Raw genomic sequence first — 15,546 nt, 5'->3', positions numbered from 1 at the left:
TTAAGTTTGAAGTTTCAGCAATCAGCAATTACTTTAAGTACACGAATCAGTAAAAAACATGCAAATCGCCGAAAACTGACACTCGGTTTCAACAAAAACCGACTCAAATATAGATCATAATGAAGACTAAGGGTTGCACTGTGATGTATGCCGGTAAAGTGTTTCCACCCTATCCATTCCAATCATTCCTTGTGATTGTTAAAACTGTGCGTTCTTATGTGCTCGAAGCAATTCAGGGTTCGAACTGATGTTCCCATAGACATTCAGAAAGAAGAAACAAAAGACAAAATTCTAAGAATATGGGTCAGCTTGGAACGTAGGGATCGCACAGTTATATGAGAGTGGGAGGTCAACGTCAAATTAAAAAGATTGCTTCCTCCTTCCTCATGCCCACTCACCCCCATTGATTGGTATTGGAATATTGGCACGACGCTGGAGGGCGCATATAAAGGGCCTACATTACCCCCTACCCCGGCCCATACAACCCATTTGCATTTCGCTATTTTCTTATTAGGAGTCTTTCTACACAAGGGAAGGGAATTCCTTTAGAATATCAAAAAGAGCAAGATTGAGGGTGAGGGGGTGGAGGGTATCGAAGGTCAGAAGAGAAGGAGGGTCAGGAAAAAAACTAGGAGACTTTTTAATTTCGAAGATTCGTCCAGTCATTTGGAAAATGACCGACCCATGCCTGCTTACAAGTAGCCTTTGGGCTAAAATTTTAATGAAAAAACGTCAAAGTGTGCGTGTCCATCAAGCAGTAGATATATATAATCTGACGGCGATTTTCAAATACTTCAAAGGAACGCAGTGTTTGTCAGTGAACAATTTTTTAATAGGAGATGAAATGAAGGGTCAAGCGTAGGGGAGTGAAAAAAATATATCCTGGGGTAAAAAAACAGCTTTATGGTAATTGGAATTTCAATGACTCAACTGAACTCTGCCAATATCTATATATGCATTTGGTAAATTGATTTTTTTTAGTTCCGCTGCCAAGAAACTGTCGGACACTAGAGGAACAAAATTCTTTTCTTACACTAATATTTATTCCTGTTGTGCATTCAACCATACTTACTTACTTACTTGCTTACTTACTTATGGCTTTTAAGGAACGCGGAGGTTCATTGCCGCCCTCACATAAGCCCGCCATAGGTCCCTATCCTGAGCAAGATCAATCCAGTCTCTATCATCATATCCCACCTCCCTCAAATCCATTTTAATATTATCTTCGGTCTCCCTAAAGGTCTTTTTACCTCCGGCCTCCCAACTAACATACTATATGCATTTCTGGATTCGCCCATACGTGCTTCATGCCCTGCCCATCTCAAACGTCTGGATTTAATGTTCCTAATTATGTGAGGTGAAGTATACAATGCGTGCAGCTCTGCGTTGTGTAACTTTCTCCATTCTCCCTTAACTTCATCCCTCTTAGCCCCAAATATTTTCCTAAGAACCTTATTCTCAAACACCCTTAATCTATGTTCCTCTCTCAAAGTGCGAATCCAAGTTTCACAGCCATACAGAACAACCGGTAATATAACTGTTTTATAAATTCTAACTTTCAGATTTTTTGACAGAAGACTAGATGACAAAAGCTTCTCAACCGAATAATAACAGGCATTTCCCATATTTATTCTGCGTTTAATTTCCTCCCGAGTATCATTTATATTTGTTACTGTTGTTCCAATATATTTGAATTTTTCCACTTTTATACATTGAAAATAATGTTAATAATAATCATCATCATAATATTAATAATGATAATAATAATCATCACCATTACCGTCTTTATCATTCTCGCCTTCTGACAGATAACTTAACACAAAGATTGTTCGAATCCTTGTTTACAGATTTCCTTCTTTATCATTAATCGAACTTTCAACCAAAAACTCTACACGAGTTTCAGAAAATGAGTGTTTACAGTCTCTTATTGGAAATGAGAAATATCATATAGCAGCATGTGCGATATATTTTTTTAAGTATTAAATATTTTAGGTATGTACTAATGCCCTAGTGGTACGAGTCTAAAGAAATAGGAGTCATTCTGTTAACAATGTGTTATCTATTTCCGTTTGTCTATGTTAAACTGGGTCACTAGAAGAAATAGATAGCGCTTATCAGCATTTTTCTAAAAATGCCCGTCATTAACCATATAAAATAAGTATTTTTTACATTGCCACGTGATGGATTCGTGTTTAAAAATCGAAATATTTTCATGTTGTGATAAAAACAGTCAGTTTTTCATGCGATCTTGACCCGAGAGATACCAAGAATCCTAATGACCCACTAATAGGGAGCCAGACTAGAAAAATAAGCCTGATACGATATACATCACATATGAGGGGATAATGAAGTGACCTTTCCCAGTCACAGCAGATACTACCCATTAATCCATTCACTAGAGCAAGAGTATAGTTGCCAAGTTACGAACATGCGTTATTCTTTTGTTTCCACACTTTTCTAATGTTAACTGGGATGTCGGCCTATAATTTAATTAGCGTATCACCTAAGTTTAAAAATTCGTTATTTTTTTCTTTTCAAAATTATCGTGTCAATTAATATCTTGACATTGCTATTTATAACATTATTTATCACACAAAATTAATGTTTACTTAAAACCAATCAACCGTAATCTCAACGGTTCGTCTCGTCACTATGTTTGTCAACAAAGAACATCTCTTTCACAACAAATAATTATTATTATATAACTTCCTGGGATTTTTGCATAAAAATTTGCGTATTTTTAACGTATAAAAGAAAATACAAGTACAGGATCTAATTCTCTGAATAAGCAAAGCTCTAGTACTGTAATATTATATTAAAACAATAAATTATGCATACATTTACATATACAGAGTCTACAGTAAGCAATGTCATTAGTTTCAGAGAGTTATTATTTTTTTTTAGATATTTCAAACAAAAAAGTTTAATACAATTTTGCTCCTTCTTGCTTCCCTACATGGGAGGGGTGATAGTAAGAGGAAGAAGAATGAAGTGCATCAGATTTTTTGATGATATGACGTTGTTAGCAGAAGGGGAGACGACACTAAAGGATATGCTACTGGAGCTAAATGACAGCTGTGAGCAGTATGGAATGAAGATAAATGCAAACAAGACGAAGGCCATGGTTATCGGAAGAAAAATAAAGAAGGTATTCAAATTCGAAACTAGACAAGTAGATCAACTGGACAGCTTCAAATACTTGGGTATACTATAAGCAGTAATATGAGCTGCTGCCAGGAAGTCAAAAGGAGGATAGCAATGGCAAAGGAAGCTGTTAATAGAAAAAGGAGCATACTTAAGTGTGTGTGTGTGTGCGTGCGTGTGTGCATACGTACGCATGTATGTAAACAGAATCACGTATTTTACATTATTATTATTATTACTATTATTATTATTATTACTATTATTATTATTATTATTACTTACTTACTTACTGGCTTTTAAGGAACCCGCCCTCACGTAAACCCGCCACTGGTCCCTATCCTGAGCAAGATTAATCCAGTCTCTATCATCATATCCCACCTCCATCAAATCCATTTTAATATTATCTTCCCATCTATGTCTCGGTCTCCCCAAAGGTATTTTTCCCTCCGGTCTTCCAACTAACACTCTATATGCATTTCTGGATTCGCCCGTACGTGCTACATGCCCTGCCCATCTCAAACGTCTGGATTTAATGTTCCTAATTATGTCAGGTGAAGAATACAATGAGGGCAGTTCTGTGTTGTGTAACTTTCTCCATTCTCCTGTAACTTCATCCCTCTTAGCCCCAAATATTTTCCTAACCACCTTATTCTCAAACACCCTTAACCTACGTTCCTCTCTCAAATTAAGGGTCCAAGTTTCACAACCATAAAGAACAACCGGTAATATAACAGTTTTATAAATTCTAACTTCAAGATTTTTTGACAGCAGACTGGATGATAAAAGCTTGTCAACCGAATAATAACAGGCATTTCCCATATTTATTCTGTGCTTAATTTCCCCCCCGAGTATCATTTATATTTGTTACTGTTGCTCCCAAGTATTTGAATTTTTCCACCTCTTCAAAGGATAAATTTCCAATTTTTATATTTCAATTTCGCACAATATTCTCGTCACGAGACATAATCATATACTATCTCTTTTCGGGATTTACTTCCAAACCTCTCTCTTTACTTGCTTCAAGTAAAATTCCCGTATTTTCACTAATTGTTTGTGGATTTTCTCCTAACATATTCACGTCATCCACATAGACAAGCAGCTGATGTAACCCACTCAATTCAAAATCCCCTCTGTTATCCTGAACTTTCCTAATGGCATACTCTACAGCAAAGTTAAAAAGTAAAGGTGATAGTGCATTCCTTTGCTTTAGCCCACAGTGAATTATTATTATTATTATTATTATTATTATTATTATTATTATTATTATTATTATTATTATATTAATAATAACTATACAACACAATTTCAGAATTTGTATTAATATTATAAAAACAATACTTCAGTGATAGCTACAAGTGATTCATCTATCTAAGATGAACTTTAAACCACTTATGGAACTCATAATATGCTGCGTCAGTTGTTGGAAATCATATGTAGTTGATTTTTTATTGCTATTATTATTTGTGCTGAATTATATTTTATTTACGATTTATGTTTTCATATCTGATTATGTTTCCATGGGAACTCGCGTGCCAATTTGCTTCCATTTCCTTATAGCTTGATTGCTGTCATAAGTATCACAATAAAAAGCAGTTTCAAAACAGTAACGGAAATCTAGTAAGAACTGTGAAAACAAGGACATTTTTACACTAAATATTGACATGCAATAACTTAATAGGGTCTGTAGTTTTTTTTTTTTTTTTACATAAAAGGAACAATCGAAAGAAAGGAAGATAGATAACTAAGACGACAAAGAGTTCCAATGTTAACATATGTATATGTACTTTAAATTTTTTTGTAATATATATAATGTTTGTGATTTAAAAGAGAGCATAAATTGTCCATGAGGATTCTTAAAGCGTGCTAAAATACCACAAAGAAAAATCACACAGATATGAATATAGGAATTAAAGAAAAATAGACGCAGTGATCTAAAATAAAATGAATTTAAAACTTTTACTCTCATTCCCCCTTTTACTTCAGAATTATTCTTCTCGTATTTTTTCAACTTTTTTCTGTCTTTCATTTCTCCCAACCCTTTCAAAAGTATAAAGAATGAAGGGATGATTAATTTTAACAGTCAAAGGAATGTTTCTTTCTAAAGCGAAGCCAAGAATAGCGGATCTATTTCCAAGAGAGAAAAATCCTATACAGTTACGCCACTTCCTTGTGAGTACGAATCTGATATCAAAGGTTAAGCGTCAATAAACACATTTCATATGTTTTAAATTTACATACACGATAGTGTATGAATGTATCACACATTAGTTGTAAAGAATATCGAGAAAGAACAGTACAGATTTAGGAGTCTATAGGTCTATTATTTAATTTTTTCGACAGCCTGAAATATTTGCTGAAAACATTTCCACACATGATCATGGGTCTGTTTTACGAAAGTACAAGTTAAAAGTTACAGGTGAATGTATCGATAATTTGTAAAAGTTGTAACTTACAGGTGCATTACGAAACTACGCTTATACAATTGTACATGAAGGAGATAAAGTAGGCCTACAGATTACAGATGAATTTCATGTATATTTGTCAGTTTCTAAGTCTTTAGGCTACCAGTGTAGTGAAAATATTATACAAGTCCTAACCATCTCTGTCAGTGGATAGAATTAGTTTATAGGTCATGTTACACAGAATTAATTAATTTGTCTTGTTTTGTAAGCATTTCAGAAAAAACTCCAGACAAAATAATAATCTCATCCAAAATTTTCTTCACCAATTAAGAATACATTTCTGCGTTACAATTTACAACTGCAATATTGTTCATAATGGTTTATAACTACCACCGCGGAATAAAGATAATCCAGAGGGCGGTGGTGTGAACAAAGAAGAATCGCCATGACCTACATTGCAGAAGCCATGGCTTTCTCAAATAGCTTCGTTTCCTTTCAAGTCATACAAGTCCTGTACTAAATTAAGAAACGCCTGTAGCATGTAACTTACTCTTACTAGTGCAGTTTCCTGTACATTTTTAGACCTGTAACTTATGTTTTTGTAAAACAGGCTCCAGGTCTCTTCAAATATTTACGGTTGCTATGAAAGCACTTATATAAAATGTCAGATCACGGTCAGTTTACTGTTGCTAAGAGAGATAAAATTCTTTTGTTTTTTTTTCCGAAACGAAGTGCGTTACATTAAAGAAAAAGAAAATGCAGAGTGTTTTCTTTTTCTAACTCATTGGATATCAGCAAGGAACATTACACTTCACTCGCACCAAGAATTTGAGGAAGGAAAAGTGGGAGAAAATCACTTAGAATTATAGTTATAATAATCACTTTCATGTGTTATGTAAACTAAGTTTGTAAATTACTCAGTTGACTAGTTTCAGCTTAGTGTCAGCCATCATCAGAACTAGTGAAGTTTTATTGCGATGTGCATTTATGCTTGGAAGTGTGGAGTCAAATAGTATGTGTGTGTTCTGAAATTCAGTTGCGTATTGAGGATTTGTTGTGGGTGTGTTTTTGTGTGTCTGTATATTTTGTGCTGTTCTAGTGTGTTTTCGGTTGGATATGTAGAATTTACATGTCTGTCTCTATGTTTTTGTAGCTGTGGTTGACGTTTGTGATGTATTCTGCGCATGTGGCTCTGGTTCGAGTACTCATGAAAAAATATATTTTCTCATGAAGTTTCGATCAGTGTATGAGACTGGTGATGAATTTTGGGAGCTACTCTTGCCTACGTAGCGAAATCAGGTTTCGAAAACCAGCAATAACGGCTGGAGGATCATGGTGTTGACTACACAGTACCTCCATACCGGTTGAATGATCGTTCACCTCTGTTGAGACATGTGGGCGTGAGGCCAGTAGCTTGCTGGTCAGCCTCGGCCCTTAATGGGCTGGCATGCCATGCATGTTTTTATTAAAATTATAATATTCGATCAACGAAAATAGATTTTTGATTGTTTTCAATGTAAAAATTGATCACTTTTGATCGGAATCGATTCAGTGTAATTTCTTTAGTATCAGGGCAACTGAAGACAATGATTGAAATAAAATAAATGAATGATTGTTATTGTTGTTGCCAAGGTTATATAAATATTTAAAGAAAATAATCTGCCCTCAATGAGGATGACCATAAAGATCCAGAATAAAAGCCCTGCAGAATAATTTAGAAAGACTGGAATTGTTTAGTAAAAAATCAGAGAAATGCAAACCCAACAGAATCATCAATGGCCAAAATATAAATGGTAATGTAATATTTGCATTGAATCCATAAGAATATTCAACAAAATTTTTTGAATTTAAAAAAATCAGAGTCCGAGTGCTTTTAAAACATCACATGTGAATTTAGGGAGTGTGTCACGTGCACCAAACAAAAGATCAGAAACACTACACTGACTAGTGGGAATGTTATATTTCTCACTTAGATATGGGATGCAGGACTCATAAAGACTTCTACAAGGTTGCAGAAACTAGTAAAATCCTAGATCATATATACCCAGATTGCTCGGCGTTATAGGCTTTGAAGGTAACAACAGGTTTACTATGCTGCTATCTAGTGGTACATAAAGAGTCACGCCATAACTCCCATTTGAATTGCATTAGCGACTGTACTGCCATCTCGTGTTCGTTTAACGGCGAACGGGTGGCGATCCTGGCGTTGTTCTCTTCAAAGTGCAACCGATTTTAACATAGGAATGAGCAATCTATATGTGATCTGGGGTAAAATGTAGCAAATAAGTTCACAGTATTAGATATCGATGGACTTACGGAGAAAAGGAACATCACACTCGAAATAAATCAGTGATCTGAATGAATCTGAGTGCGATATCTTAAATGAAAAGAATACAAATGATTTAACATCATTTTTAACATTTTTATGACATTGAGAGTCCACATCCAAATGGATGCTCCATGACGACAATGCGCCAGCTCACAGAGCTCTCGAAACACGGTAGTTTTGTACCCGTAACAAGATGGTCGTCGTTCCTCACTGCCCGTAGTCACCAGATTTGACTCCCTGCGATTTTTCTTTTTGTTTCCGAAGATGAAATTGAAGCTGAAGGGTCGTCGTTTTGGCACGGTGGAGGAGATCCAACGTGAATCGCAGAAGGTGCTTGACAGGCTTCAAGAACGCGGCTTCCAGGAGGCATTCCAAAAATAGCAGACACGCTGGGATCAGTGTATAGCTGCCCAAGGGGACTACTTTGAAGGGGATGGCAGCCAAATTTAAATCAGATAATTTTATTTCCATTTATGTGACATGTCTCGGAATTTAATGATCACACCTCGCATGAAAGTATTAATTTTAAGGACACCCTAAATTGTCTACGTAGAAGAAAACAATTTCCAAGCAAGAACGATAAAATGAAATCGATAACTTCTGTTATAATGCAGTTATAGATGACTATGATTGATTAAAATGCAATGAATTCTTACACTTTCTTTTTTAACAGTTCTACGAACTTTTGAGTCAACACGGTAATATCTCAAGCTTAAGCATTATGATGTGACTAGTTTGTTACGTAAGGCAAGATAAACCGATGAGTACTTGAGATAAACGTTGCAGTCTTATGAAGCATTAATAAGGAAGTATGAATTGTCATGTTATCACCTTCGGTAAGTGCAGAAAGCACAAGATAAAAATCTTGAACTATGCCGAATATTCTGAAGATAGGGAACGGCAACACTGCATTAAAGCATGATACAACACTTCTGCACTACTACACCCATATCAATATTAAAACATTTCTACTGCAATTTTTTTAATTCGTTCTGAAGACTTTTAACCTAGAAAGATAAAGAGAAAGATTCACAAACATAAAATTCCGACCTTATTTATTTATATTTGTATAAAATCTAAAAAAATTAAACTAGTTAATAAATAAATATTTCCGGTACCGTCTTATTAGCAGGATTTCAACTGTGATAAGTAAGTAATTATTAGGTTAAATGATATGCATGTTAATGAATTACCGATTTTATTCATCCAGTATTTGTGACGGGTCCGATAGAGAACTTCCTCAGAGGAGATAAAAAGAAGAATTTAGCATCAGAGTTAAGTTGTTGTTTCACACAGTTATTTTCTTTTGAGAACACCTAGAAATCCTATTTTTACATAAATAATTTTAGTTTTCTATCACGTATTTACACCATATCTTCTTACTTCGCAATCAGCTACAAAAATTGTATCTTTCGGTAATGAAACTTACCTTCGATCTGCACAATTTTATTTTGTAATTATGAAATTCTATATTTATAATTTGAGTCCTTCCTTACGATCCATTTTTCACTTGATCAACTTTACCTTCAGATCAAAGACAAAACTGCTACCTACAAATAAATAATTTTTCCACCTAACAGATATCAAAATAGCCTATCCTTTATTAAAAATCCAGCCAAAAAATGCTTTACCATTTCCAATACAACCTCTGGATACATTCAGCAAGTTTCAAAATCAGACATCATCTTTTCACCGCCAGGCAAAGTTATGATTCTTATCTTGTGAACAGATAGAGAAACCTGTTTTTGTAATTAAAATTTTAGCCAGAAAACAATTACGCGCTGTAATTTACCCCACGATTACATAAGATGTTTTCTTACACTAACTGCAAAAAATAATCCTATTATATGCAACGAATTTGCATTTGAATAGTTGCAAAACTCAATGTTTATGTAAGAATTTCATATTGATAGCAGCTTGCAAATTATATGTTTGCTGTATACAATTTACCTCGCTACAATCTACAGAACTCCTATCTTTAGAGGTTACTTTGCGTTATCCACAAATATTTACCACTTACCTATATCAAGAATCTTATATTGCGAGGAGATACACAAATCCTGTATTTACGCAATGAAATTTATCCTACGGACAGCTGCAAAAAATATCTTAAAATAAGCAACTTTACCTCACGATAAGATACTCTTTCTTTCCAATTAAAAGTGTTTTGAAAGTAACTATGCAAATGGTATCTCACATGGCAATTTTATCTTTCTAATAGCTAAGTAAATCCTATTTTTACATCAGGGATTTAATCTTATTCATATCTACAAAAATATATTATGTATAACGAATTTCACCTTGCCGACAGTTAATGAAATCAGTAATTATGCGTTTGCCTTACAATCAGTTACAAAAATAGACTTCAAGTCTGAAATTTTAGCATCGGATTAGTCGTTAAAATCATACTGTACGAACAGCTAAAACAGATAATATGAAATCATACTTTTAAGCAGTGCTCTTCGATTAGTCATTAAGAATCCTATTTTACGTCAGGGATTGTTCTCTCTGATTAGAGAGAAAAATTATACCCTACGATCACGTACAAAATAAATAAATTTAACCTTTCTAATGTATATAAAAATAATATCATGAGTCGTGGATTTTACTTGACAAAAATATACAACAATTCTCACTCAAAACGTTATCTTACATATGGCTATAAATATTATATCATGCCTTGATTCGTTTTATCGTGCAATTATATATAAAAATCTTGTTTTTACATTAGCAATTTTGCCTTCCGATTAGCTACAATAATTCTATTTTTCTCGCTTTACCTAGCGATCAGATAAAAAACAAAATACTCTAAGTACAACATTCTCATCTGAAAATATCGTTACCATCATTAAGCTATGAAAATTTTGAAGGTAAATCACGAATTTCATCTTGTTATTTTATGTCATGAAATGTATAATGGTAACACACAGGCCGTAACAAAATTCTATGCTACGTCTGAAGTTCTGCTTACAAACGGCTACGGAAATCATCTCTCTACTTAATCAACTTAACATATAATAAATTATAAGCAATTTATTTTTAAATTAGGAATTTTATCTTGCAACCAGCGGCAATGATTATATTTTTATATCATTCGCTTTACTTTCTCATCAGTTACAGAAATGCTATCTTTTTATAAGTCGCAGTATTTGTATATTTCGATCAGTTAAAGAACACTATCTTCAGCCAGGGGTTTTACTTTCGGTAACAGATATCCTAGATTGAAAATTTTACCTTACGGACTTTTACCAAAATCGTAATTTTAAGTCCCAAACTTTATTTCGGAACAGATGTGAAAAATTCCACAGTATATCATAAATATAATTTTATTTGTAGGGATAAGAAAATTCTGTGTTACATTAGAAATTTTACCTTATTTGAACAACAACAAATATCTATTTTACTTACAGAATTCTACATTGCAGATAACTACCAAATTTCAGCATTTAAATGAGAAATTTTATTTTCGGAATTGATATGAAAATTTAATCTAACGTCAGCAATTTTATCTTATTTGAACTGATATGAAAATAAAATTCTACTTTATATAAAATTTGACCTTAGAAATGGCAATCTCGAAGTCCTATTTTTAAGTTAGAAATTTAGTTTTTGGAACTTAAAAAAAACTCTATGGGCTATTGTGGTTGAGGTTTTATCTCGGTTACAAAAAATCTATCTTACATAAAAGATTATATCTAGCGAACAGCTATGAAAATACTGTTTTCACATTAGATTCACCTTCCGATCATCTACAATAATCCTATCCTGGGAACAGCTACAAGAAAGTGCTGTCATGAAATTTACCGTAGTATCAGTTAACGAATGCTATTTTTGCCCAGAATTTTAGCAATAAATCCACAAGAACCTAAGGACAAATTCCACGCCTAGGTGTGTTCTACAGCTAGAAATGGAAGTTTCTTTTGATGCATCGGTGTGCTGTCTAATGAAACTGACAAGAAAATTCTATCTTACGTCAGAAATGTTATCTTATTTCAACGGATACAATTCTACCTTATATAAAATGTTACTTTATTCCTATTTTTAAGTCAGAAATTTAGTTTTAGCAAATTCTAGAAAACTCTGTATTATGGTTGGGGTTTTACATCATTTACAAGAAATCTATCTTTCATAACAGATTCTACCTAGCGAACAACGATGAAAATACTATTTTCATGACTCCAGATTTACTTTCCGATCAGCTATAAGAATTCTACCCTGCGAACAGCTGCAACAGTGTCTTGTCATGAAATTCACAATAGTATCAGGTACACAAATCCTATTATTTCACAGAATTTTAGCAATAAAGTCACTACAAGCAGCATTGACAAAGAGGACAAATTCCACCCTTAGATGAGTTCTACGACTAGAAATGAAATTTACTTTACGATCAGCTACAACAATCCTATCCTGCGAACAGTTACAAAAATGTGTTGTCGTGTATCAGGTAGACGAATCCTAATCTTGCACAGAATTTTAGTTTTAAAGCCACTACAAGCAGCAATGACACAGGACAAATTCCACTCCTAGGTGTGTTCTACGACTGGAAATGAAATTTACTTTCCGATCAGTTACAAGAATCCTATCCTGCAAACAGCATTAGGAATGTGTTGTCGTGTTTCAGGTAAACGAATCCTATTCTTGCACAGAATTTTAGCCATAAATCCACTACAAGCAGCAATGACACAGGACAAATTCCATTCCTAGGTGTGTTCTACGACTAGAAATGAAATTTACTTTCCGATGAGTTACAAGAATTCTATCCTGCGAACAGCTACAAGAACATGTTGTCGTGTATCAGGTAGACGAATCCTATTCTTGCACAGAATTTTAGTTTTAAAGCCACTACAAGCAGCAATGACATAGGACAAATTCCACTCCTAGGTGTGTTCTACGACTAGAAATGAAATTTACTTTCCGATCAGCTGCAAGAATCCTATCCTGCAAACAGAATTTTAGCCATAAAGCCATTACAAGCGGCAATGACACAGGACAAATTTCACTCCTAGGTGTGTTCTACGACTAGAAATGAAATTTACTTTCCGATCGGCTACAAGAATCCTATCCTGCGAACAGCTTCAAGAATGTGTTGTCGTGTATCAGGTAAACGAATCCTATTCTTGTACAGAATTTTAGTTATAAATCCAATACAAGCGGTAATGGCACAAGGACAAATATCACTTCTAGTTGTGTTCTACGACTATAAATGAAATTTACTTTCAGATCAGCTACAAGAATCCTATCCTGCGAACAGAATTTTAGCCATAAAGCCATTACAAGCGGCAATGACACAGAGGACAAATTTCACTCCTAGGTGTGTTCTACGACTTGAAATGAAATTTACTTTCCGATCGGCTACAAGAATCCTATCTTGCGAACAGCTACAAGAATGTGTTGTCGTGTATCAGGTAGCCGAATCCTAATCTTGCACAGAATTTTAGATTTAAAGCCACTACAAGCAGCAATGACACAGGACATCCTAGGTGTGTTCTACGACTAGAAATGAAATTTACTTTCCGATCAGCTACAACAATCCTATCCTGCGAACAGCTACAAGAATGTGTTGTCATGTATCAGGTAGACGAATCCTATTCTTGCACAGAATTTTACCTATAAAACCATTACAAGCGGCAATGACACAAAGGATAAATATCACTTCTAAGTGTGTTCCACGACTAGAAATGTAATTTATTTTCCGATCAGCTACAAGAATCCTATCCTGCGAAAAGCTAGAAGAATGTGTTGTCATGTATCAGGTAGACGAATCCTATTCTTGCACAGAATTTTAGCCATAAATCCACTACAAGCAGCAATCACAGGACAAATTCCACTCATAGGTGTGTTCTACAACTAGAATTGAAATTTATTTTCCGATTAGCTACTAGAAACCTATCCTGCGAACAATTACAAGAATGTGTTGTCGTGTATCAGGTAGACTAATCCTATTCTTGCACAGAATTTTAGATTTAAAGCCACTACAAGCAGCAATGACACAGGATATCCTAGGTGTGTTCTACGACTAGAAATGAAATTTACTTTCCGATCAGCTACAACAATCCTATCCTGCGAACAGCTACAAGAATGTGTTGTCATGTATCAGGTAGACGAATGCTATTCTTGCACAGAATTTTAGCTATAAAACCATTACAAGCGGCAATGACACAAGGACAAATGTCACTTCTAGGTGTGTTCTACGACTATAAATGAAGTTTTTTTTACTCACCGGTGTGCAGTCTGGTGTGCTGTTGAACATGGCTGAGCTGCTTGAAGCGTCGGTCGCAGTACGAGCATTTGTATGGTTTCTCTCCGGTGTGCACTCGGATGTGTTGCACCAGCTGGTGGTTGGACGAGAAGGATTTTAGACACTGTTGGCACTGGTGGGGCTTCACCTCGCTGCGGTGCGCCACCACGGCATCGCGGGCGTGCATCTGCATCGCCGACTTGTGCATGAAGATCTGCAGGAGGCACAATCCACGTCACTTATCATTGGCTTATCGGTGCAATTTAAAAGCTATAATCTTATATACACACAAGCATCACCTTCAGGTGTGATCACACAGATTCTTAAACTTATTCTATCGGCCGCCAAGTCACTAACCAATATGCTGACAGACACGGTTTCGTATCCCCACTGCGGTCAACAACCTCCCCACCATTACCATTCCTTGTATTCTACCCTCCACGTAATTTGCATATCCAGTATTTTCAATCAAGCAATCTGCAGATGTAATTGTCACATATAACTAATATTTTTTAAACTTATTGTATTGACTTCCAGGACATTAAATGTATGGGATCAAGATACCTTATAGCATAATTTTTTTATATTCTGTCCATACTGAACTTTCTTATCAATATTTTAAATTATAGCATAATACTATCATTTTAACAAATTGTCTTTAAGGGTATATGTACGTGAACGACCACAAATATTATCAGAAAATGCAGGTTCTAAATTTCTGAAATTTTATAAGAAAATGAACTCACAATTGGACAAAAATTACAAGGTACCACAAAAAGACTTATTAGAACTTAAATATCTGATAAAAAAATATAAAAAAGGGTTACCAATAATATTTTTTAGAATTCACTTTTTACTTTAAATTAAATTTTCCAAAATTTAAAAATTTTCACACATATTATTTTATAACTCCACAACCAATAGAGATAGAATTCTGAAATTTTGTACACTGATTTAACATACATTTATGCAAAAGGTAGACTATAATAATGCCCATTTCTTTGAAATTAGAAAAAATTAGGTCACAAAATATTATGTAAATTTTAATATATTTTATATAAGACAAATAAAAAATTAATTGTATTAAAATAAACAATTCTACATGTCTGAGAGTAGTCTACTTTTCAGAAATTAGTGTTCATCACATGCAGGAAAAATATTAAAGATGTTAGAGAGACCATAACAATGTTATGGTTACCAAACGATGTAACTGCGGATTTTTTTTCTTTTTTTTTTTTCATACTTTGATAAAACTGGTTTCAAAAATATTATTAGTAACCTTTTTTTTATACTTTTATCAGATATTTAAATTCTAATAAGTCTTGTTGTGACACCTTCTAATTTTTATCAAATTGTGAGTTAATTTTCTTATAAAATTTTAGAAATTTAGAGCTTACATTTTGTGATAATATTTTGTGGTCTTTCATGTACAT

General features: G+C 34.2%; 1 protein-coding gene across 10 annotated transcripts in view; it reads right to left on the bottom strand.

The window, feature by feature from the left end:
- dati (datilografo) overlaps window positions 1-15,546 on the bottom strand; it is an 811,390-nt gene that overhangs the window by 320,345 nt on the left and 475,499 nt on the right. For all 10 annotated transcript variants that reach the window (XM_069846946.1, XM_069846942.1, XM_069846937.1 and 7 more), the window contains one exon: window positions 14,096-14,327. In XM_069846946.1, coding sequence (XP_069703047.1) covers window positions 14,096-14,327 — 232 coding nt within the window. The remainder of the gene's footprint in view (window positions 1-14,095; window positions 14,328-15,546) is intronic.

This window comes from Periplaneta americana, chromosome 15, assembly GCF_040183065.1.
Source record: "Periplaneta americana isolate PAMFEO1 chromosome 15, P.americana_PAMFEO1_priV1, whole genome shotgun sequence".
NCBI lineage: Eukaryota > Metazoa > Arthropoda > Insecta > Blattodea > Blattidae > Periplaneta > Periplaneta americana.
This window is presented reverse-complemented; position numbering and strand designations above follow the sequence as displayed.